Source organism: Cervus canadensis, chromosome 11, assembly GCF_019320065.1.
Source record: "Cervus canadensis isolate Bull #8, Minnesota chromosome 11, ASM1932006v1, whole genome shotgun sequence".
NCBI lineage: Eukaryota > Metazoa > Chordata > Mammalia > Artiodactyla > Cervidae > Cervus > Cervus canadensis.
In genome coordinates this window covers 7,423,289-7,446,562 of record NC_057396.1, presented here as the reverse complement: position 1 = coordinate 7,446,562, position 23,274 = coordinate 7,423,289, and the positions used below count along the sequence as shown (strand labels likewise).

Genomic DNA, 23,274 nt, shown 5'->3' with positions numbered 1-23,274 from the left:
GTTATAAAACCACAAAATATTATATAAAATGTGCATTTCTATTGTATACATTGTCAAGCAATCCACAATCAATCTCACTTTCTAGCTGAGTTTCAAAAAAGAAGTAGCCTAATAAAAGTGTAACTGTAGGAAGCTGAATGGGTGGTGAGATAAAGGATGAAGTGATGATGGTCAGTGAGGTTGGTGGGAGCAAGATCAGAAGAAACTTAAAGACACTACGTGAACCAAATGAAAATACTATTGGATTCTAATTTCCCAATATTCTGGAGAAGGCAAAACTATGGAGATGGTGAAAACAATAGTGGTTGCTAGAGGTTAGGAAAGAGAAAGGGATGAACAGGCAGTACAGTGAGGTAGGTAAACCCCTCTGTACGGTATTGCAGTCACGGGAATATGTGATGGTTACCCACAGAATATACAACACCCAGAGTGAACCCTAGTGTAGACTATGGACTTTGGGTGATAATAATGTGTCAGTGTAGGTTCACTCATTCTAACAAAGCTACCACTCTGGTGTGGAATATTGATAGTTAGGGAGGTGATACGTGTGGGGACAAGGGGTATAGGGGACTCGGTACTTTCTAGTCGCTTTTGCTGTGAACCTAAAACAGCTCTAAAATATAAAGGTTATTATTTTTGTGAATGAATCTGAGGCTCATATTCTCATCTCACAGAAACAAATGTTATAAATAATCTGGTAAAAAATATAGCACACAGAATAAAAGCCTAAGTATCTTGACTCTTTCACCTGTTATGAAGTTTTAACTCCCCAGAACCTACATCAGTGTCTGGTACTTAGGTCATACTTAATAAATACTTTGGGACAAATGAATAAATGAGTCAGTGAATGGACCATACTTCCCTCTTGTGGCTGTTGTATCAAATGAGATTAATGTATCATAAGTACTTTGTGAATCATACAGAAATAGATATATGAAAACACTACTACCTAACAGGAAGTCTATATTTAGGCTTATAATTTAATAAGAGTATCAACTAAGCTTTTCAACAATTGAAGAAGTTACTTTCAAACTACTGTGCTCTCTATCCTTTAAAATATTCAAACATTGAAAGTGAATGACCTTTTATCAGACAAGCACTAAAAGTAACTCCTGATGTAAGTATAAGCCTGAATTCATGAAGTCCCACACAATTTTAAGATTCTACATTTCCTTCATGAATAATAGCTAACAATTATTGAATATTTATTGAGTGTTAGACCTACAGCTAATCAATTTGCACTCCCTCTCAATCCTTTTCAGGTAATCCTTTGAGATAGATAATGCTATTATATCCATAAAATAAAAGCTCAGAAAAGTTAAAGAACTTGTCTGCATCACAAACTGAGAGGTAACTAGGGGAGGACTTAAACCTGGATTTATCTAACTCTTGAGCCTTTCCTTGAAAGTCTTCATCACTACATTACACTGTGTCATAAAAGCATCAATATCTCCTTGATCAATATTTAAATCTTAATTCAAATTTTCTTACTAAGTGACTGTCAGTAGCTGTTTGGTGATTCAAGTCTATTAAATCAATCACACCAAACTGAAAGTAGCATTTCTGATTTCATTAATTTCTTTAGCTAAAAAATGGTTCATGATGCAGGAAAAGAAGCAAAAAATTAATAGATGATATTTTGGAGTTAAAAAATGAATACTTTTTTTTTTAAAAGGCGTCACCAACATTTAATATTCCAGCAGTACTGCTGAAGACTAAGAAACAAATTAGAGAATCAGGCTTCATTTTACCAGATATTATTGTAAACTTTACATTAATATTTATGTAGATGTTACTACCCTAGGCATATGGAAATGTTTCATGTAAAAGAAAAAGAAAATATTTCAGGTAAACATCTGATTACCAATCCTTCATTTTAAAGAAGCATATTTTAAAGGTACTTTGTGTTTCAGGGTAGTATGGAAATAATTCTGCTGTTCATTTCATATAGCTCAGGGTAAGCTCAACTACCATCCTAACTATAGTTGTCCTCCATAGAAGGAAGTTGATTTAATGTAGGCTGTCTCTCATTGACCCTTGGCAATCATGCCAAGAATACATTTAAAAATTAATCTATGCTCACCCAAATACCCATGTTAGCAAATTAATAAATAAATACAATTTTAGAATTTAGTGAAAAACAGTTTTTTCTTCCTTCTTTTGAGTTGAGTCTGTTAACATTTATCTAACCCAGAAGACGAAATAAAGCAGAGTATCTTCTAGGTTTGCACCAATCACCTACATTTGTGTATAGTTGCCTAGTGGTATCTTTTTTTTTTTTTTTTTTATTCTTTGTGACCCATGGACTGTAGCCTGCCAGGCTCCTCCTGCCATGGAATTCTCCAGGCAAGAATACCAGAGTGGGTCACCATACCCTTCTCCAAGGGATCTTCCTGTCTCAGGGATCAAACCTGCATCTCTTAAGTCTCCTGCATTAGCAGGCAGGTTCTTTACCACTAGCACCACCTGGGAAACCCCAGTTGGGTCATATGGTAATTCTATTCTTAATTTTTTGAGGAATCTTCATACTGTTTTCCAGCCTAGTGGTATCTTGAGAGAGCAGCTTGCCTGATTGATTACCCTATTTGATCAGATATCTAAATTATAAGTAAAGATCTCCCTCATTGGGATTTCTGTATGGGTTTCCTTATCAGGTTGGTGCAAAAGTAATTGTGGTTTCAACCATGAATTTTAAGTCATTATAACTAGGCTCAAGCACATCTTTATTAATAAAAATAGGAGCCATTAAAATCAACACATTATTGCCAACAAGAAATAAGTTTGTTTGTTCATGTAGCATAAAAATCTGTGCTTCATGATTCAATGAACTCTTGGAAAGCATTTTCTGCCTCCTGCTGGTTGTGCAAGTGATTTTCCTGCAGAAAGTTGTTGAGATGCTTGAAGTGGTTGGTGAGAGATCAGGTGAATATGGTAGATGAGGCAAAATTTCATAGCCAAATTTGTTCAACTTTTGAAGCATTGGTTGTGTGACATGCAGTTGGTCATTGTGGTGGAGTACAACTGGGCCCTTTTAGTTGACGAATGCCACCTGCTGTCATCACAGTTTTCGGTGTTTTTCATCGGTTTGCTGAGCATTCTTCTCAGATGTAATGGTTTGCCAGGGTTCAGAAAGCTATAGTGGATCAGATGGGCAGCAGACCATTAAATAGTGACCATGACCTTTTTGAATGCAAGTTTGGCTTTGGGAAGGGCTTTGGAGCTTCTTTTCAGTCCAACAACTGAGCTGTTAGTTGCTGGTTGTTGGATAAAATCCACTTTTCATGGCATGTCACAATCCAATCAAGAAATGGTACATTGCTGTTGCATACCATAGGAGAACATGACACTTCAAAATGACAATTTCTTTGAATTGCAGTCAGCTCATGAGGCACCCGCTTATAGCACTTTTTCAACTTTCCAATTTGCTTCGAATGCTGAATGACAATAGAATGGTTGACAGTGAGTTTTTTGGCAACTTCTCATGTAGTTGTAAGAAGATCAGCTTTGATGATCCTCTCAATTTGTCGTTGCCTACTCCTGATGACTGGCCACTGTGTTCCTCATCTTCAACGCTCTAGTCTCCTTTGCAAAATTTCCTAAACCACCACTGCACTGCATGTTTGTTAGCAGTTCCTGAGCCAAATGTATTTCTGATATTATGAATTGTCTCCAGTATTTTATGAATGATTTTGAACTCAAACTAAACAATCCCTCAAATTTTCTCTTTTTCTAACATCATTTATATCCAATTCCAGTTCAGTCACTCAGTCGTGTCCAACTCTTCATGACCCCATGGACTGCAGCACACCAGATTCTCTGTCCATCACCAACTCCCAGAGTTTACTCAAACTCATGTCCATCGAGTTGTTGATTCCATCCAACCATCTCATCCTCTGTCATACCCTTCTCCTCCTGCCTTCAATCTTTCCCAGCGTGAGGATCTTTTCCAATGAGTTGGCTCTTTACATCAGGTGGCCAAAGTAATCACATTAATATCACACTAGTTAATCAAAAATAACAAATTGGGTTAAGAAATTTGCTTTTTTGTTCTGAAGGTTAGAAATCTGATTGATGCATGTATACAACAAAAGAAACACACAAGACCAGGGGTAATCAGGGAGGGCTTCTCAAAGGAAGTGGCACTTAAACAGAACTAGCCAAAGGGAAGACGGTTACAGAGGAGTGAAGGAACATTCTAGACCCAAAGCTTTGTTGCTGGCACTGGTGTGCTGCCATTTTTTTTTTTTTTTTTTTCATTTGAGGAACAGAAAGATATTCATTAAGAGCTCTGTATCTGAAAAAATGATTTTCCTCATCTGTGAAGAATGAAGCATGAAACAATGCCTGACATATGGTAGAGACTCAGCAAATATTTAGCAAAACTAAAAGAAGATAAAACAGGAGACCTGGGTTCGATCCTTGGGTTGGGAAGATCCCCTGGAGAAGAGAATGGCAACCCACTCCAGTATTCTTGCCTGGAGAATCCCATGAGCAGAAGAGAGCCTGGTGGGCTACAGTCCATGGGGTCACAGAGAGTCAGACACAGCTGAGTGACTTTCACTCACTCACTCACTCACTCAACAAATATTTAAGTGAATGAAAGAATGAAAAGCAGTGATTAGTATAAGATTATGAAGCTCAATTTGTAGCTGAACTTTCTATGAATCCAGAGGTACCAAGACTGCCTAAAAACTGCAAAAAAAAACAGAATCACCTTATTTAAAGATGCAAAAGGTAATGATGTGCTTTTAAATGGCCATCCTCCAATTACCTGAAAAGGACTATGAGATTTTAAAAAATAAGTCGTATTATTTCAGTCAATTTTGATTGACTAAATACTTCAATTTTGAAGCATTTTTGCTTTTAAAATACATGAAGAACCACAATTTTGTCTCTCAAGTAAAACAAATATGATTTAAGTAATTAGATTTATTGATATATTCCCAACTCAGATTATTCTCACTGAAAGTAAATATACTTTATCTCTTTTTTTCTCCATATCATGTTAGATTTAAAATTTGCAGCTAATCTACTGAAACGTTTCCATCCATGTAAATATCTACCACTCTTATTTTTACCTTATGTCTTGTGTTCATACTGACTGGCCTTCTTTCTGTACCTGTGCCCAAAGTCACTCTAGTCTCAGGGTCTTTTTAACCGTTATTCCCTCTGACAGGAATCTTCTCGCATATTCTGAAAGGTGCGGCTGCCTCCTTCTTATCATTTAGAAGTTAACTATGTGTGTGTTAGTTGCTCAGTCATGTCTGGCTCTGTGACCCCATGGACTGTAGCCTGCCGGGCATCTCTGCCCATGGGATTCTCCAGGCAAGAACACTGGAGTGGGTTGCCATTCCCTTCTCCAAGAAGTTAGCTGTGTTACTATATTAAAATACTTTCCCAAGAGAATATGACTCAAGTAAGCTGGTATGGCACAGTGCCTGGCTCATATCAGGCACTCCAAAAATAATAGATAATATTATTTTTAATGTCAAATAGCAAAAGCCAACTGAATGCCTTCTATTATTCTTGGTGCAATGATAGCCACTTTACTCATGTTTAATTCTTACACATACCACACAAGCATTGCTGTTGTTGTTAAATTGCCCAGTAGGGTCCATCTCTTTGTGACCTCATGGACTTCCCTATAGCACACCAGGCTTCCCTATCCCTCACCAATTCCCGGAGGGTGCCCAAGTTCACACCCATTGCATCAGTGATGCCATCCAGCCATCTCATCCTCTGATGCCTTCTTCTCTTCCAGCCCTCAATCTTTCCTGGCATCAGGGGCTTTTCCTGTGAGTCAGCTGTTCGCATCAGGTGACCAAAATACTGGAGTTTCAGCTTCAGCGTCAGTCTTCCCAATGAATATTCAGGTTGATTCCCTTTAAGATTGACTGGTTTGATCTCGCTGACCAAAGGACTCTCAGGAGTCATCTCCAACACCACAGTTTGAATGCATTAATTCTTTGCTGCTCTGCCTTCTTTATGGTCCAACTCTCACAAACTATACATGACCACTGGGAAGACCATAGCCTTGACTATGCAGACGTTTGTTGGCAGAGTAATATCAAGTGCTTTTCAAAACACTGTCTAGGTTTGTCATAACTTTCCTGCCAAGAAGCAGTCATCTTATTTCATGGCTGCAGTCACCATCTGCAGTGATTTTAAAGTCCAAGAAAAGGAGCTCTGTCACTGCTTCCACCTTTTCCCCTTCTATTTGCCATGAAGTAACATTAGCAACCCTGATTTTACAAATGGATTATTCAGAGATATTAAATTGCTTGCCCAAATCACTCAGCCCATAAGTGGCTGAGTCTGTGTAAATTTTTTAAAAAAGAAAAGAAAACCTGTGTGGGATTTTTTTTTTTTTTTTGGTACTATATAATTTTTTGTTGTTGTTTAAAAGAAAGAAAATGTACAAATAATGCAATTAACAGACTTACATCAAAGAAATTAAGGTGGCTGTACTAATATGATTTTTGTCTGGACAACAGCTTCATATTTCTCCAAACCTTTCTATTTGTGACATTGCTTAAATCCTAAACTCAACTGAAATTTTAACTTACACTTGACTTCCTTATGTGCATTTGTTAATACTGACTTAAAATTTCTGAAATACTGATAGTTATTCCCTACCACCCAAATAAGTCTTGTTAGTAACCAGGTTTTTTTCAGAAAAGTGAAAAAGGAATCAGTGACTATTTCAGGGCACCGAGAAAGGTTTTATATTCTCTGTCATCCTTAAAGGAGGACACAGTGCCCTGTGCATCTACGGTTGGGTGCAAATTAGAAGCTGGGAAACTGGGAACCTGTCTTTTACTGAGAAGGATCTTGATAAGCAGAAAATTTCAAGGCAACTTCAAAAACAAAGGAAGGAAGGAAGAAAAGAAAGAAAGAGATAGTGAAGGTTAAAAAAGCCCACACCTTCTCTGGGGCTTGGGGCTTACTGTAAGAAAGAAAAGAAATCATGGAATATAGCCTGAGACTGAGAGAAAGGTTTAGAATGATGGATAAATAGGTGAAAAATATCTTAGAAATTTAGTCCACACTAGTGGAGATGAGGCACAGAATTGAAATAATGGTTATTTAACAAGTGGGAGCAGAAGTAGGGTTTTGTACTTACTGTCTAATATACTCTACCTTACCCTACAACACCATAGATCAACAGATAAAAAATAAAAATAAATCAATTAACTCATGTTGATTTGTTCTGTTCAAAAAATAAGTTGAGCTAAACTGCGGAAGAGCTGCTTTCTAAGAGGGAACTTATAAAAAAATAACAATAAAGGGCACTCTTTTAATATTAAAGAGCTTAGCTACAGTCAAGCTTTCTAATTAGGTCAATATAATTTAAAATGGAGTAAAAACCATCCCAGGTTTTTAGGGCATATCAAAAATTCATAATTTGGCCCTGGATGCTATTTGTGTGACCTTAGTGGTTTCAGAAGAGCAATAATTTTTCTCCATTTCCTAAGAGATTTAGATATTTATACAGACAGCAGACTAAAAATAAAAAGCAAAAACTCACACAAACTCCAGGAGTAATAAAGATTCCACATCTTTATAAATACCTGTCCTTTTTCCTTTTTAGTTTGGATTAAGATATACTGACAGATTTTGTGCCCAAGTTAACATGAAAAGACAGAGTATTCAGTTCAGAACACTGTGAAAAGCTTCAGGGTAAATGATTCAATGGCATCTCAACTATGTATTTTATTTAAAAAAATTCTCAGTTTGGTGCTACATACAACTCCACAGCATCTTTCAGGTTTAGAAACATATCAGTGGAAAAATTTAGAACTCAGTGTTGTCACTCTGAAAGCATTTACCTAGCTCTATGGTGTTTGGTTTTAATTTCTCCCTCTTTGTAAGCTCAATTTCTCATTAGTGCTAAGCAAAATGCTCCCAGGGAAAATGAAAAAGTGCATTTAGTTGAGATGGGTTTTTACCAAACTATTCAAGAGCTGATAAGGAAGAAATAAATTTAATGTAGAATATAAAAACATATAAATACACAGGTTTATATCTAGCTAATAAAACAGCATTTTTCAAAGTATGGTTGAAAGAAAGAATACCTATTCAGATTTGAGTAGGTTTTTATTGTCAACAATGAAAAACTTACATATTCATGCTAATAGACACACCATTGCACTACGAAATGTACCTAAATCTGTGAAATAATAAAAAAAATGTGAAAAAAACACACACATAGATTCTTCACAAGATGAAAAGTGGGTCATTATGAATAGAAAGCAGGACAGGTGTAGACGTGAGGAAGCAGCTTGGAGTCTGAGATGTGATTGCAAAGGCAGAGAGAGATTGAGATTATGAAAGACATCATACATCACACTAAGGAGTTTAGGATTTTACCCTGAATGCAGGGTGGAGACTTGGGTAGGTATTAAGTCAATGATAACAGCATCATATACCACACTGAAGAAACCCCTGTGTTGAAATAGGGAGGGGCCTAGTACTACAAGCAGATAGCAGAATTGCAAAAGTGTAGATGAATGTTGATGAGAGCTTCAAATATGGTTGTGGAAGTAAAAGAAAATGGTAATTATGTTAAATCTGAAACTCACAGGTGAGAACAACGCTGCTGCTAGCACCCAATATCCTGTGGAGACACCTAAAACTTTAGGAGCCAGGTAGTTCCTCCAGGACACAGGTAGCTGCTCCAGTCCTGCCTGTTAAAATATCATCCTAGCATAGTGTTACCTGCCCCGTCCACATCCCTCTCCACTCATTTCTGTGTGTGAAAGAGTAGGAGAGAGAAGGAAGACATCCTTTGCAGGCTTTGGCTTAGTGTGGATTGTGAGATCTTTTTCTTTTTCTTTTTTTCTTATTTTCCCACTTTAAAATTCAAGAAAGGGCAAAAATTTAAGGACAGTCACAGAAATTGTAAAACTGGTGGCTCAGTGGTGAAGTATCTGCCTGCAATGCAGGAGACAGGGTCAGGAAGATCCCCTGGAGGAGAAAACGACAATCCACTCCAGTATTCTTACCTGGAAAACTCCATGGACCTAGGAGCCTGGATGCCTACAGTCCATGGAGTCACAAAGAGTCAGACACAGCTTAGTGACTAAACAACAACAATAAATTTCTTATGGAACACTCGCTTAGGCAACAGAATCACCGGTTGTCTCTGGCCTTGTTTGAACAGGGGGAGGAGATAACTAAAAAGAGATGATACTGTGGCAAGAGGTGTGGCAGGAAAGAAACCTGTACTCCTTCCATTTAGAAAAGCAAGAGTATGTGTTGGGTTGGATGGAGTTTGGAGGAAGCAGGCAACCATGAGTCTTCTGGGCCCCATGAGCAAAATCCCAGAGGTAGGAGCTGACTAAGAGGGGAAGCCGCGGTGCCTGAAGAGGGGGTACCATCAGAGAACGCTCAGGAAGAAGGCCCCACAGACTCGCTGACCGGCTCACAAGCACCGGTCTTTGGAGGTCTTCATCCAGAGCCGCAACTGCATCCTGCTAAGAACCACAACGGAAGTCGGAGGAGTAAGAGACACGGCTCCCCTCCCAGCTGTCTCCTCCCTACAGTGACGCAGAAAGGGGAACGAGAACTGGGGAGAAGAAAGAGAAAAAATGTGAGCAAAGGCCACTCTTCATTCTCCAAGTAGCTGCAGAGTCCTGGGTTGAAGTCATTTGTTAGGAGCGGAGCTAGGGAAGGCTCAGAGATAAATGTGCCCTTTGTACAAGTACAAATTACCTAAAAGCTGTGGGCATTTCTGGACGTTCAAAGAAAGTAGAAAAATGGATCAGACATGGTTAAAGGCAATGATTAGAAAAGGTCCAACCACTTCAAGCTTTCTACCCACTGGGTTAGACTCTCCAGTAAGCCAAAGTCATGGGAACAGGTATAAGAAATGTTTAAAATAGGCAATACATCTGGCTTGAGCAATTTGTTATGATGGAAAAAAAGAAAACTAAATGATGACTTCTGAGTTAATAGTCTGTATTTTACCCTGAACTTTAAGAAGGAAATACTCTTGGCTTTCTATCTTTGAGTAGTTATGTCATCTATAAAATAAAAGATTTTATGGTGGGTCTTACTTTTGCTTCCATCACAGATTTCCCTAAGAAGCTGAGGAAAGTTACATAGTGTCTCCACAAAAAAAAAAAAAAAAAATAGGTACATAAACACTCAGAATTTTCCTCACAAATTCATCTAAAATAAGAAACATTGAAAAAAAAAAAAAAGGAACATTGGTGTAAGAAGCCAATTTGAGGAAAACGACTACGTATAGGTCAGCCTATGTTGTTTGTTGTGTCTGTGACAAATGCTTGTAATGATGTTCTTCAGAAAGACCACGATATGAGTGTGTGTTTGGGATTTTTGCTTTATTACGTTTTGTTTTGTTAATGGTAACACCTTCCAATATCTATTAATATCTCTGGCAAAGAGGCTGCCCCCCCTCTGCCACTTCACCCTTCCTTCAGAGCCTGGAGGTTCTGACATGATTCGACGGCATAGCACAAAAGCTCCTGCAGTTTTTTTCAGGTTCCTTATTTGATGCTCAGAGCCAGGGATGAGGTCCATTAATTAAAGTAACTTCTGCACTTAAGCTTTCCCTCTCGCTTTCTAACGGCTGTCGTACATGTCTTTCTGGGTCACCTCCCTTCTCCCTTCCAGCTAAACTGCGTCTGAAGGGAAGAGCCTGGCGACAGACAGCCCTCCTTGAGTGTGCATCGCCCTCAGCTTTTTAAAAATCTTACTGATCAAGTTACAGAGTGTGAATTTCTCTTTTTCACCATCTGTAGGAAACATGTGTCTTCTCTTGTTACCCTTGCATTTCCACTTCTGTCAGCTTCTATCACAGGTCAAAGCTGCCACTAAGCTTGTGATCTTATGCAAAGCTTTCTTCTGATGTTTACTTTGGGTCAACTATAATAGCTGAAAGTGCAGGATGAATTTTGGAATCCAGCAGACCAACTCTAGAATCTTGATAGTCATTTAGCCCCTGCTGCCTCATTTTCTTCCTTTTCCTTTATCAAATGAGAATAAAATTATGCCTGGGATCTTAGTAAGAATTAAAATGTATTAAAAAAAATTTTACAGGGCCTGGCAAATTGTAGGGACATGGTAAATATTATCAAAACAAGCTATATATCCTTTTATTTTTTGAAGGGTGATCTGAAGTGCTCTCAACATCAGTATCTTCATCTGTAAGATAAATCAGTTTAAGTACATCGAGTTTATTTCCGTCACCATTTATTGAGTACTAGCTATTGTGGAGTTATGGAGTAACTGAAGAATTAAGGGAAAGTTACAAATAAAGCAGGAAGATACTGACAAGCAAGCAAATAACCAGTCAAAGACCCTGGCTGAAATCAAGGCACTGCCACTCGCTGAAGAGCCTGGAATAAAGCAATAAATGATGAGGAATGCTAGTTTTCTCATTAGCAAATGAGGTTAACAATACTCAACTAACATAATAGTTAGAAACCTTATATGAAATAAGGTATGGAAGGTTAGTATGACACCTGACACATAAGAAGTGATTAGTAAATGTTCAGCATTAGCATAACCATTTTAAGACCGATGTAGAGCCCAGCTTCTCTTACTGTTTAAAGTTTTCACCCCAAATTTTATCCAAAATCATAAATGTACCTATTTCACATACCAATTGTACATTTTTATTATAGGATATTTTGAAATAGTTTTAATAACTGTATCGATAGGAACTTTCTTATGTATAGTGGAAGGGATAAACTGGGGTTGACTAATTATTACAACATTCCATTATATTATTTTCAACACTGTAGTTTTTTTTATTATTTGAATCTTTTTTTTTTTTTTTTAGTTCTCAAGTCTTTACAAGAGAGCTTAAAAATGCTGAAATTCTAGTGCTCAGTGGATAAAATTCATAAGACATCATAGGCTGAGAAAAAACGTGACAAATGTTATTTTTCTTCTGAGGAAGTAAAAACAAAGGCAGGAATAATCCTAAGTAAAGAGCATTGAGGAGGAGTTCAGGTGAGCAAGATAGTGAGCAAGATAAACAGGTAAGAATCTGAGCACTGAAAGGCACATGGTCTTATGACCAGAGCAATGGTTTCCAAATACAAGTCTGAACAATTCAGAAGAGTGCAAAATATTCATTAGGAGATGAAAAAGGGGAAAGAAGAAAATGGAATATTGTTTTATTTATAATCATAGTTGTTGTTTAGTCACTAAGTTGTGTCCAACTCTCATGATCCCATGGACTATAGCCCACCAGGCTCCTCTATCCATGGGATTTCCCAGGCAAGAAAACTGGAGTGGATTGTCGTTTCCTTCTCCAAGAGATTTTCTCAAAGAAGACCCAGAGAGAACCTGCGTATCCTGCATTGACAGTTGGATTCTTTACCATTGAACCACCAGGGAAGCCACAATACTTAATTATTATATGTTTACAATGCACTTAGTATTATTAGGATAGCATTCCATGTGCGTATGTGTGTGAGATGCATAAGTTATTTACCAGTGAAGTAAAACACACATATTTAAAATGCATTATAAAGAGTTTGGAGACCTGCAGAACAGAGCACAGGAGAGCAGGGATTATGGAAGTTATGACCATTTGGTAAAACGTTCAACTGTTCTGGGCTTTTCCTGTGGCTTAGATGGTAAAGAATCCACCTGAAATGCATGAGACTTGGGTTTGATCCCTGGATTGGGAAGATCCCCTGGAGAAGGGGAAGGCTACCCACTCCTATATTCTGGCCTGGAGAACTCCATGGACCCTGTGGTCCATGGGGTCACAAAGAGTCGGACACGACTGAGTGACCTTCAATTTCAGTTTCAGCTGTTCTACTAAGGAATAAGTGTGTTATTTTGTAGACTAGACAGAACCAAGAAAATTTCAGGCCAAAGAATGAGCTGTAATTTACCAGAGAGGATACAAAGATAGCAAAGAAATATGTGAAACTATATTCAACATAATTAACCATGGGAGAAATACAAGTTAAAACCTTAAGGAGACATTATTATATACCTAACAAGATGACTTTAAAGATTTAGTAGAAATACCCAATGCTGGTGAAGGTCTGGACAAGGTGGATCATTCATTCATTCCTGCTACTAATGTAAAATGATACAGATATTCTAGAAAACAATGGAAATTTTCTTATAAAACTATATATTCAATTATTATATGACCTAGCAATTATAATCTTGGGCATTTATGCCAAAGAAATAAAAATGTAGGCTCATTAACAAACCCTGTATGGAAATGCATATAGAAGTTCATCTGTAATATCAAAAATTATAATCAGCCTAGATGCCCTTCAACAAGTGGGTGTTTTAAAAAACTGCAGTACATATATACCATAAAATACTGCTGCTGCTGCTGCTAAGTCGTGTCCGACTCTGTGCGACCCCATAGACAGCAGCCCTCCAGGCTCCGCCGTCCTTGGGATTCTCCAGGCAAGAACACTGGAGTGGGTTGCCATTTCCTTCTCCAATGCAAGAAAGGGAAAAGTGAAAGTGAAGTCGCTCAGTCGTGTCCAACTCTTAGAGACCCCATGGACTGCAGGCTACCAGGCTCCTCTGTCCATGGGATTTTCCAGGCAAGAGTACTGGAGTGGGTTGCCATTGCCTTCTCCCCATAGAATATTAGTCAGCAGTAAAAATAAACTGTTATACATACAACTACTTGGATGATTCTCCAAGGAATTAAGCTAAATGAGTGAAAAAAATCAACCGCCCCCCAAAGTTACATATTATAAGATTTCACTTGTGTATAATTTTTGAAATGAAAAAAAGTAATGGGACAAATTATTGGTTGGCTGCAATGAGGACCCAGGGACTAGGGGTGGTGGTGGTGGTGTGGAACAAAGATGCTGAGGCTGTGAAAGGAAACATGAAGAGTTTTTATGCTGTTAGAACTGTTCAGTGTCTTGACTGTGGTGGTGGATACACAAACACAAAATGAAAACATTGTATAGAAACTAAAGCATGCACAAATGAATACGTTAAAGCTAGGAATATCTAAATGTGATCAATTGATTATATTAATATCAATATCCTGATTGTGATATTATACTATACCTTTGGCTATACTACACTTTATGGCAACATGTTACCATAAAGAGTTACTGAAAAAAAAAAAGCATACAAGGGATATCACTATACAGCTTCTTAAAACTACATATTTCTTATGTAGTTAGTATTAAAAATAGTAATTAAATAAGCAATTACAATTAGTTAATTAAATTAAAAGTAGTACTTTACTATAGCAACAAAAAGTATAAGGATAAATCTGAAAAAAGATATCTAAGACCAGTAGACTGATAACTAAAAAATATTACTTAGAGAAATTTTAAAAGAACTAAATAAAAGGAGATATGTCATGTTCATGGATTCTAAAGCAATATTGTTAACATTAATTTGTCCTCAAATTGAGCTGTATATTCACTGAAATGCCAATCAAATCTCAATAGGTTTTTTTGGAAACTGACAAGGTAATTGCAAAATTTATATGGAAATGCTAAGAATATAAAATACCCAAAACAGTTTTGAAAAAGAGGAGCAAGTAGAAGGAATTATCTCACGTGACCTTAAGACAGATCACATTGCTCCAGTAATCAAGACACTAGTAGATCAATGGACCAGCAGAGAGAGTTAAGCAGTTGTTGATCTACACTTGCATAGCCAATTGATTTTTGACAATGATGGAAAGACTATGGAGGAAAGATAAGTCTTTTACAAATGATGGCATGGAACAATTGGATAACCACATACTAGGGCTTCCCTGATGGCTCAGACATTAAAAAATCTGCCTGCAGTGTGAGAGACTCCAGTTCAATCCCTGAGTTGGGAAGACCCCCTGGAAAGGGAATGGCTTCTCACTCCAGTCTTCTCACCTGGAGAATTCCATGGACAGAGGTGATCTGGCGGGCTATAGTCTATGGGGTCAAAAAGAGTAGACACAACTGAGCCACTCACACTTTCACTGTGCTAGATAAATATGTAGTTAGATTCATACCCCATAGCATAAACAAAAAGTAACTCAAAGCGAATCATAGACATGAACATAAAAATTGAAACTATTGAATTTCAAAAACAATACAGATAAACTTTATGATCTTAGGTTAGGTGACAAACCTAACATATTGCTTAGTATGATAGCAAAAGCACAGAGCATAGAATCAACTGGGCTTCATCAATCAAAAACTGCTGCTGTTGGAAACATGATACTTGTGAAAAAGAAATTTGCTAGTCTCATACCTGCAAAATGAGTTATATATAGACTATATAAAGAAATCTCAAATCTCAAAACAACTCCATAAAAAAAAACTGATAAAATATTTGAGCACTCTCTTCATCCAGGAAGATATACAGATAGAAAATAAGCCAATATAAAAATGCTCAGCATCAGTAGTCATTAGGGAAATGGAACTTATAACAATAAGATTCTACTACCTGCTTATCATAGTCACTAAAATTAAGAGACTGACCATATTAAGTGTTGCAAGAACTCTCACATAGGGGTGCTAGGAATGCAAAGAGGCACAGCCATGTGGAAATAGTACAGCAACTTCTTAAAATGTTAAACATTAAACATAAAATTATTTTCTGTTCTCAGGCTGAAACCAGTTTTTATTTATTTTTATTTTTTTATTGGAGTTTAATTGATTTACAAAGTCATGTTATTTTCAGATGTACAACAAAGTGAATCAGCTACACTTGTATATGTATCCACTCCTTTTTAGATTCTTTTCCCATTACAGAATATTGAGTAGAGTTCCCTGTGCTATACAGTAGGTCATTGTTTGTTATCTATTTTATACGTAACAGTGTGTATATGTTAGCCCCAATCTTTCAATTTATCCCTCCCCCTTCTTACCCACTGGTAACTATAAGGCTGTTCTCTACATCTGTAACCCAATTTCTGTTCTGTAGATAAGTTCATTTGTACTTTTTTCTTAAATTCCACATATAAACAGAAACAAAAAACCAGATGATCTAGTCATCCAGTTCTAAGTATTTATCCAAGAGAAATAAATATTAATAAAATGCATATATACAAATATTCAGAATAACCTTATCTGTAATAGTCACAAGCTGAAAATAACACAAGCATCCACCGAAAGGTGAAAGATAGGAGAGTTGTGCCATCTATACACAATGGAATACTACTCAGCCATGAAAGGGAATGGATTCTTAGTAATTGCAACAGGGATGGCACTCAATTTAATCTTAATTATGCTGAGTGAAATAAACTAAACAAAAAGGAGTACATGCTGATAAGATTCTATTTACATAAAACTTTGGAAAAGTGCAAACCTACTGTAATGATAAAAAGCAGATGAGTAGTTGACCCATGATAGTGGTGGGATGAGAAAGGGCTGAGTGGAGAAAGTACAGAGGAACATAGAGAAACTTTGGATGGTGACATATATGTTGATTATTTCAATAGTGTTAATAGTTTCATGACTGCATCTGTATGTAAGAACTTTTCAGTTATATACTTCTAGCATGTGAACTTACTATATTCCTATTGTTGTTTAGTCTCTAAGTCAATTCAGACACTTTTGTGACCCACGGACTGATGGGCTGTAAGCCACCAGGCTCCTCCGTCCGTGGGATTTCCCAGGCAAGACTATGGGAGTAAGTTGCCATTGACTGGATTGGATCCAGATGCCAATCCATCTGGATTCTTCCAGATCCAGGGATGGAATCCGCATCTCCTGCTTGGCAGGCAGATTCTTTACCACTGAGCCAGCCTCAGCTCCCCCTTTATATTTGTATCATAGCTGGTTGTTCGGCTCTTTGAAGTCGTGGGGGGTTTCCCATCTGGAGGCCTTGCAGCGTCGCTCCCTCTGCTTTCCCAATCTTCACCTGGTTGACTCTCTCTCACCCCTCAGGTTTCAGTGTCATACTTCCCTCAGAAAACATTCATCAAACACACCAAATAATTAAGGCTTTAGTAGTAGAAACTCTCCCTAGCACCACTTTTTCTTTTTCAAAATTTGTCACATATTTGACTTAAATTTTTGAGTAAATGTTGAATTACTGCCTACACAAAACAAAAACACAACAATTTACATATACTATGAGGTTAATACTTTTAAAGAACTGGTTAGACGTAATTATGACAGTAATACCTATAAGGACAGAGACTGAGTAGTTTTAAGATCACACATAGGGCTTCCTGGGTGGCACTAGCAGAGAAGAACCCACCTGTTAATGCAGGAGACATAAGAGATGAGGGTTTCATCCCTGGGTCGGGAAGATGCCCTGGAGGAGGGCATGGCAACCGACTCCAGTATTCTTGCCTGGAGAATTCCATGGACAGAGGGGGCTGGTGGTCTGTGGTCCATAGGTCTGCAAAGAGTCAAACACGACTGAGGTGACTTCAGTTCAGTTCAGTTCAGTTGCTCAGTTGTGTCCGACTATTTGTGACCCCATGAACCGCAGCAAGCCAGGCCTCTCTGTCCATCACCAACTGCTGCAGTCCACCCAAACCCATGTCCATTGAGTCGATGATGTCATCCAACCATCTCATCCTCTGTCGTCCTCTTCTTTTCCTGCCCTCAATCTTTCCCAGCATCAGGGTCTTTTCAAATGAGTCAGCTCTTTGCATCAGGTGGCCAAAGTATTGGAGTTTCAGCTTCAACATCAGTCCTTCCAATGAACACCCAGGACTGATCTGCTTTAGGATGGACTGGTTGGATCTCCTTGCAGTCCAAGGGATTCTCAAGAGTCTTCTCCAACACCACAGTTCAAAAGCATCAATTCTTCGGTGCTCAGCTTTCTTTATAGTCCAACTCTCACATCCATACATGACTACTGGAAAACCATAGCCTTGACTAGATGAACCTTTGTTGGCAAAGTAATGTCTCTGCATTTTAATATGCTGTCTAGGTTGGTCATAACTTTCCTTCCAAGAAGTAAGTGTCTTTTAATTTCATGGCTGCAATCACCATCTACAGGGATTTTGGAGCCCAGAAAAATAAAGTCAGCCTGTTTCCACTGTTTCCCCATCTATCTGACATGAAGTGATGGGACCAGATGCCATGATCTTAGTTTTCTGATTGTTGAGCTTTAAGTCAAATTTTTCACTCTTTTCTTTCACTTTCATCAAGAGGCTCTTTAGTTCTTCTTCACTTTCTGCCATAAGGGTAGTGTCATCTGCATATTTGAGGTTATTGATATTCCTGCTGGCAATCTTGATTCCAGCTTGTGCTCCCTCCAGCCCAGCGTTCCTCATGATGTACTCTGCATATAAGTTGAATAAGCAGGGTGACAATATACAGCCTTGACATACTCCTTTTCCTATTTGGAACCAATCTGTTGTTCCATGTCCAGTTCTAACTGTTGCTTCCGGACCTGCATACAGGTTTCTCAGGAGGCAGGTCAGGTGGTCTGGTATTCCCATCTCTTTCAGAATTTTCCACAGTTTATTGTGATCCACACAGTTGAAGGCTTTGGCATAGTCAATAAAGCAGAAATAGATGTTTTTCTGGAACTCTGTTGCTTTTTCTATGATCCAGCAGATGTTGGCAATTTGATTTCTGGTTCCTCTGCCTTTTCTAAAACCAGCTTGAGCATCTGGAAGTTCATGTTTCACATGCTGGTGAAGCCTGGCTTGGAGAATTTTGAGCATTACTTTACTAGCGTGTGAGATGAGTGCAATTGTGTGGTAGTTTGAGCATTCTTTGGGGTTGCCTTTCTTTGGTATTGGAATAAAAATTGAACTTTTCCAGTCCTGTGGCCACTAGTGAGTTTTCAAAATTTGCTGGCATATTGAGTGTAGCACTTTCAAAGCATCATCTTTTAGAATTTGAAATAGCTCAACTGGAATTCCATCACATCCACTAGCTTTGTTCATAGTGATGCTTCCTAAGGCCCACTTGATGTCACATTCCAGCATGTCTGGCTCTAGGTGAGTGTATGCACATAAGATCACATATGTATTGGTCAGTGGCAGTGATGTGAGTACAATCCTCTCTGACTTTAAAGCACACAGTCTAAATTTGTGATTAATGGTTTCTTAATACGATATCCACTCTGACATGACCCAGGGCTTTCCTGGGGACTCAGCAGTAAACAATCTGTCTGCCAATGCAGGAGATGCAAGAGAGACAATTTCGATGCCTGAATTGGGAAGATCACCTGGAGAAGGAAATGACAGCCCACTCCAGTATTCTTGTCTGGAGAATAAGCCTGGTGGGCTACCATCCATGGGATCACAGAGAGTCATACATGACTGAGTGACTAAGCACATATAGGTTGTACTCCCAGTCAAGCACTTGGAAGGGTCTAAACTAGGCTGTGTTGTCTGACAAGTAAGTCAAACATGGAAATGGAGAGTCCAGAAAATGATCCTGAAATTTGGAGATCAGAATTGGCATAAGTAAGTTAGCAGTAAATCCATGCAAGATAGGGGTAAGCACCATGGTGTCCTAGGTAGATTGTGGTACTAGATGAGTTACCAAGATAGAGATCCAATAATTAAGTGCAAGATGAGAAGCAAGATGTCTCCAGGTCTAGGCAGAAACCTGGGGAGAAGCTTAGAGAGCAGAAGAGAGCGCCTCGATACCAAATGCTAGAATGCTGGCCTGTATTACTAACATTTCTACAGTAGACCTTCACCTACCACTCACTGAGCATCCCGCTCCACGTCAAGGAGGTCTCAGCAGAAATGGTCTCCAGAGCTGAAGATTCCAAATGTAGGAATCTCATGGTAATAGCACAGGGAAGAAGAGAAAGAAGCAGGAAACTGTAAAGAAATATTAATTAAACATTTGATTATCTAAGTATTTATGTTTGCAATAGCCAGACATTATAATGTTAATTGCATTCATTGTCTAGTCTCTTTTTTTTTCTTTTCTAAAAAAAAAAAAGTTTATCTGATAAGGATTTGCAACTTCAACCAGTAGACAGTCTTTTGGTTAAATGACACTGCCAATTGACAGATCATCATGATATTCAAAATTCTTCATCCTCCAAATGGATCAGTGGCCTAAAGTACAGGAGTGTTCATAAACTATCTCTGTAATATATTGCCTCCTGTCAGTGAGACAGGACTTATCTTAAATCAAGAGTTGAAATACTGCCGGTATCTAAGATACATTTATTTCTTTAAAGGTGGTGAATTTTTAAGCCAAACTCCTCCCCTGCTAGATTAGAATTTACACCAGTAAGTAAAATCCAGACATATTTAACATATTAACAATCTCGCAAACTGTAGTAATTTAACTGTATTTAAATAAAGTGTGTCATTAGTACAAGAGAAGACTCGTTTGTTTATAAAAAGTATAATTTTTGCTTTAAAATACATCTTTTTGTAGCAGGAGTATTTCTGTTACTAAAATGGAATAAATACATTATATTCTATCTTTATAGAAACAGTCCTAAATAATAAACAGAATTTTTCACTGACCATGCTAAATAGATGGTATATCTTTAGAGATCACTGTTTTTTCCAAATGTCTCATTAATATCCTTCTTAAATATAAATTACAGTCAAATCTTTTATTCCTAGTTTGGCTTGCTTCTAAATTTGTCTCCCTTGTCAACACATTGTAAATCAAATTTGATCCATATTGAAAGCAGTATAATGTTTTTAAACTGGTTTCTTTATGGACGACAGTGTCAGGAAAATTAGTAATCAATATTCAGCAGCCTAGAATCTAATCCAGTTGTTAAAATTTCAATACTGTTCTTAGCCATCAGTTCTTGATTGATTGGCAAGATTGAATACTAATGTTAAAATAACGTATAGGATGTTGACTAGACAGATTTAGCCATTATTCTTATACCTTAAACAGTTTAATGTTTTTATGATGGCTTGGAATAAACTATTCTTTTCACAACCAGGAGAATCCAATTTTAGAATTTTAAGTTCTGTGAGAGCTTTGGTTTTCTACCAAAAGTATTACAGACTTTTTTCCTAAAAGAAGGCAGTCTAAATTCTGGTGGCATATCAAATAAATCACGACAGCCATCTCTGCTATGCCTCAGGTTGCTTCACTGATGCACTGGTGAAATAATAGATTATATTTCAGGAGCATATGAGGGAGAAAAGGACAAAAATTCTAATTAAGCTTGAAATCTGTATATTTCTGGAATGATGAATACACAGGAGAATATGGTAATCCTGAATGTCAACCTCATTTTCACTAAACTTCTGAAATTTTTAATAATGCTCTAATTTCTCACCTTCATATAAGACTCAAGGTCCACTTATAATAAAGGTCTCAAAAGAGCCCAAATGCAAACTCAGATATCACGTTTTTCTGTTTGAAAAGTGCAGTGTGAGCAGTCCAGGTTCCAGGATTCAGGCCTCATTGTCACGCCCTTGCTACATAGGTTGCACTGCAGAGAAACCACCATAAATCATCTCCAGGCTGTGTACAATTAATTTTATGTTCTGTGCTTGTCCTCCTCTATGTTTTATGCTATTTCATTTTATATTTGATTTTTGAGGTCATTCTTGTTTTGAGGTGAAATACCTCAAGCTTAATATTAAAATATCACTGGGTGTTACTATAGTGTAAGTTTTAATAACCAAATTCAGGGTCACCTTTTTTCCCACAAGTTTTAAAATGAATGTCATAAATGTGTCAAAAGACAACCTGTAACTCCCTAACCCTTTTAACTATAAGAAGGTATTATGTGGGTTTACCATATAATTTTTTGAAGGGCGAAATATTTCTACTCTCCCTGCATGTTTTCACAGTGATCTTTATCTTATTTGTTATTACCTTGGAAGTGGTTTCAAATTTCATCAGAGTTTCTTACCACTTAGATGATTTGCAGTAAAACAGGAAAAAAAAATCCCTTTTTAATAATTTTCAGAATAGCTATTCTTCCAGACGGGAGTCTCCGGATCCTAAATGCTTCTAAATCAGATGAGGGAAAATATGTTTGCCGAGGGGAAAATGTCTTTGGTTCTGCTGAAATCACAGCTACAGTATCTGTAAAAGGTAAGAAAATGTGGTGAATTTTCTATAAGCATAGTTTCATGGCTTTATCCGAAAGAGAATAAATGTAACATGCATGTATGTGTGTTTGCTTGTGTGCATGTACATGCTTCTGTTGATGAAATCTAATTGCACATAAAAGACAAACACAGTCAAATTGTCCCTTTTCATTATTTAGGGGACTGTGAAGAAAGGGACATATTATTGGTAGAAATTTAAGTATTTCACTCTGAACAAAATATGTGGGAGGGTAAAGAAAGCTTTCTGAAGTTTTAATTGGTATCTCAAAAATTTTAAGTATGCCAGCAGAGTAAAAATATTTTCCTCAACCAAGATTAATTTTAGCATCAGTCAGTAATACTGCTTTGTTACCACTTCAACTGGGAATTTGGGGCAAAAAAGAGAAGCAGAAAGAGGATATGAACATGTGGTGTTGGAATATGCATCAGATGAAGCAACACCAGAGCTACTCTTTGATGTCGACATCAGTGGAATTTTTATACAGTCATTTTTTAGTATTATAAATATCACCACTTAAATGTTTCTGTTAGTTTTCTAGTTCTAAAGTGAACTAGATTTCAAATCTAGAACCTTCTTTTGCGACTACTTGTCAAATTATAAGAAAATTTCCTGTCTTATACACTCTCTTCATTTGACAAAGGAATGCTTTTCACAACAAAGTACATCACTCTTTTTTTTTTTTTTTCCATTTGTGCATGTAGTATACAGTGACTCATACTTTGGCCACAAAAATATAAAATGTTAATTTTTCTCTTTCTTTAGAAGTAGAAATGTAATTAAAATAGCCGGCACTCTGATATTTTAGAAAAGAGGCAAACATCCACAGAAGAAAGGAACATAATTTTTAAAACGTCTTCACTTAGAGCATATATTACTGGAACACAACTCAGTCTTCAAATTTGAGTCTCATTCTTAGTGTGTGTTAAATAACCTTTTCCATAGTGAGGCAAGGCAGATTTCACAGACTTTTTCATTTAATAATAGCAACAATGCTTTCTGTTAACCATGAGCTAAGTGGAATGTTTAGTTACTCAGAACATTCCAGTTGTCACAAAGTTTAAACTGCAGTATGCTGTGATTATCTGTCTTCTCTGATGAAGCCAGAATTTAGAATGCCACACAGAATATCTGAGTTCCGGAATGTTAATATTTACAGTGACATTCCTTTCCTGGTGTCACTCTTTCCTCTCAGAGGCTGCTTAGAAGGAACTTATCAATAGTTAACAATGGTGCTTCATCAGACTATGCTATTGCAAACAATAGAGCTGGAATAGGAAAATTAGGCTAAATTTTAAACGTTTGTGCCAGGCTTCTTGAGTCATGTACAATCAGG

General features: G+C 37.4%; 1 protein-coding gene across 1 annotated transcript in view; it reads left to right on the top strand.

Moving 5' to 3' along the window:
• The window catches only part of CNTN5 (contactin 5), a 1,555,907-nt gene that overhangs the window by 1,359,844 nt on the left and 172,789 nt on the right, over nt 1-23,274 (top strand). The window contains exon 14 of the mRNA XM_043481782.1: nt 21,796-21,923. Within this exon, the coding sequence (XP_043337717.1) occupies nt 21,796-21,923 (128 nt within the window). The remainder of the gene's footprint in view (nt 1-21,795; nt 21,924-23,274) is intronic.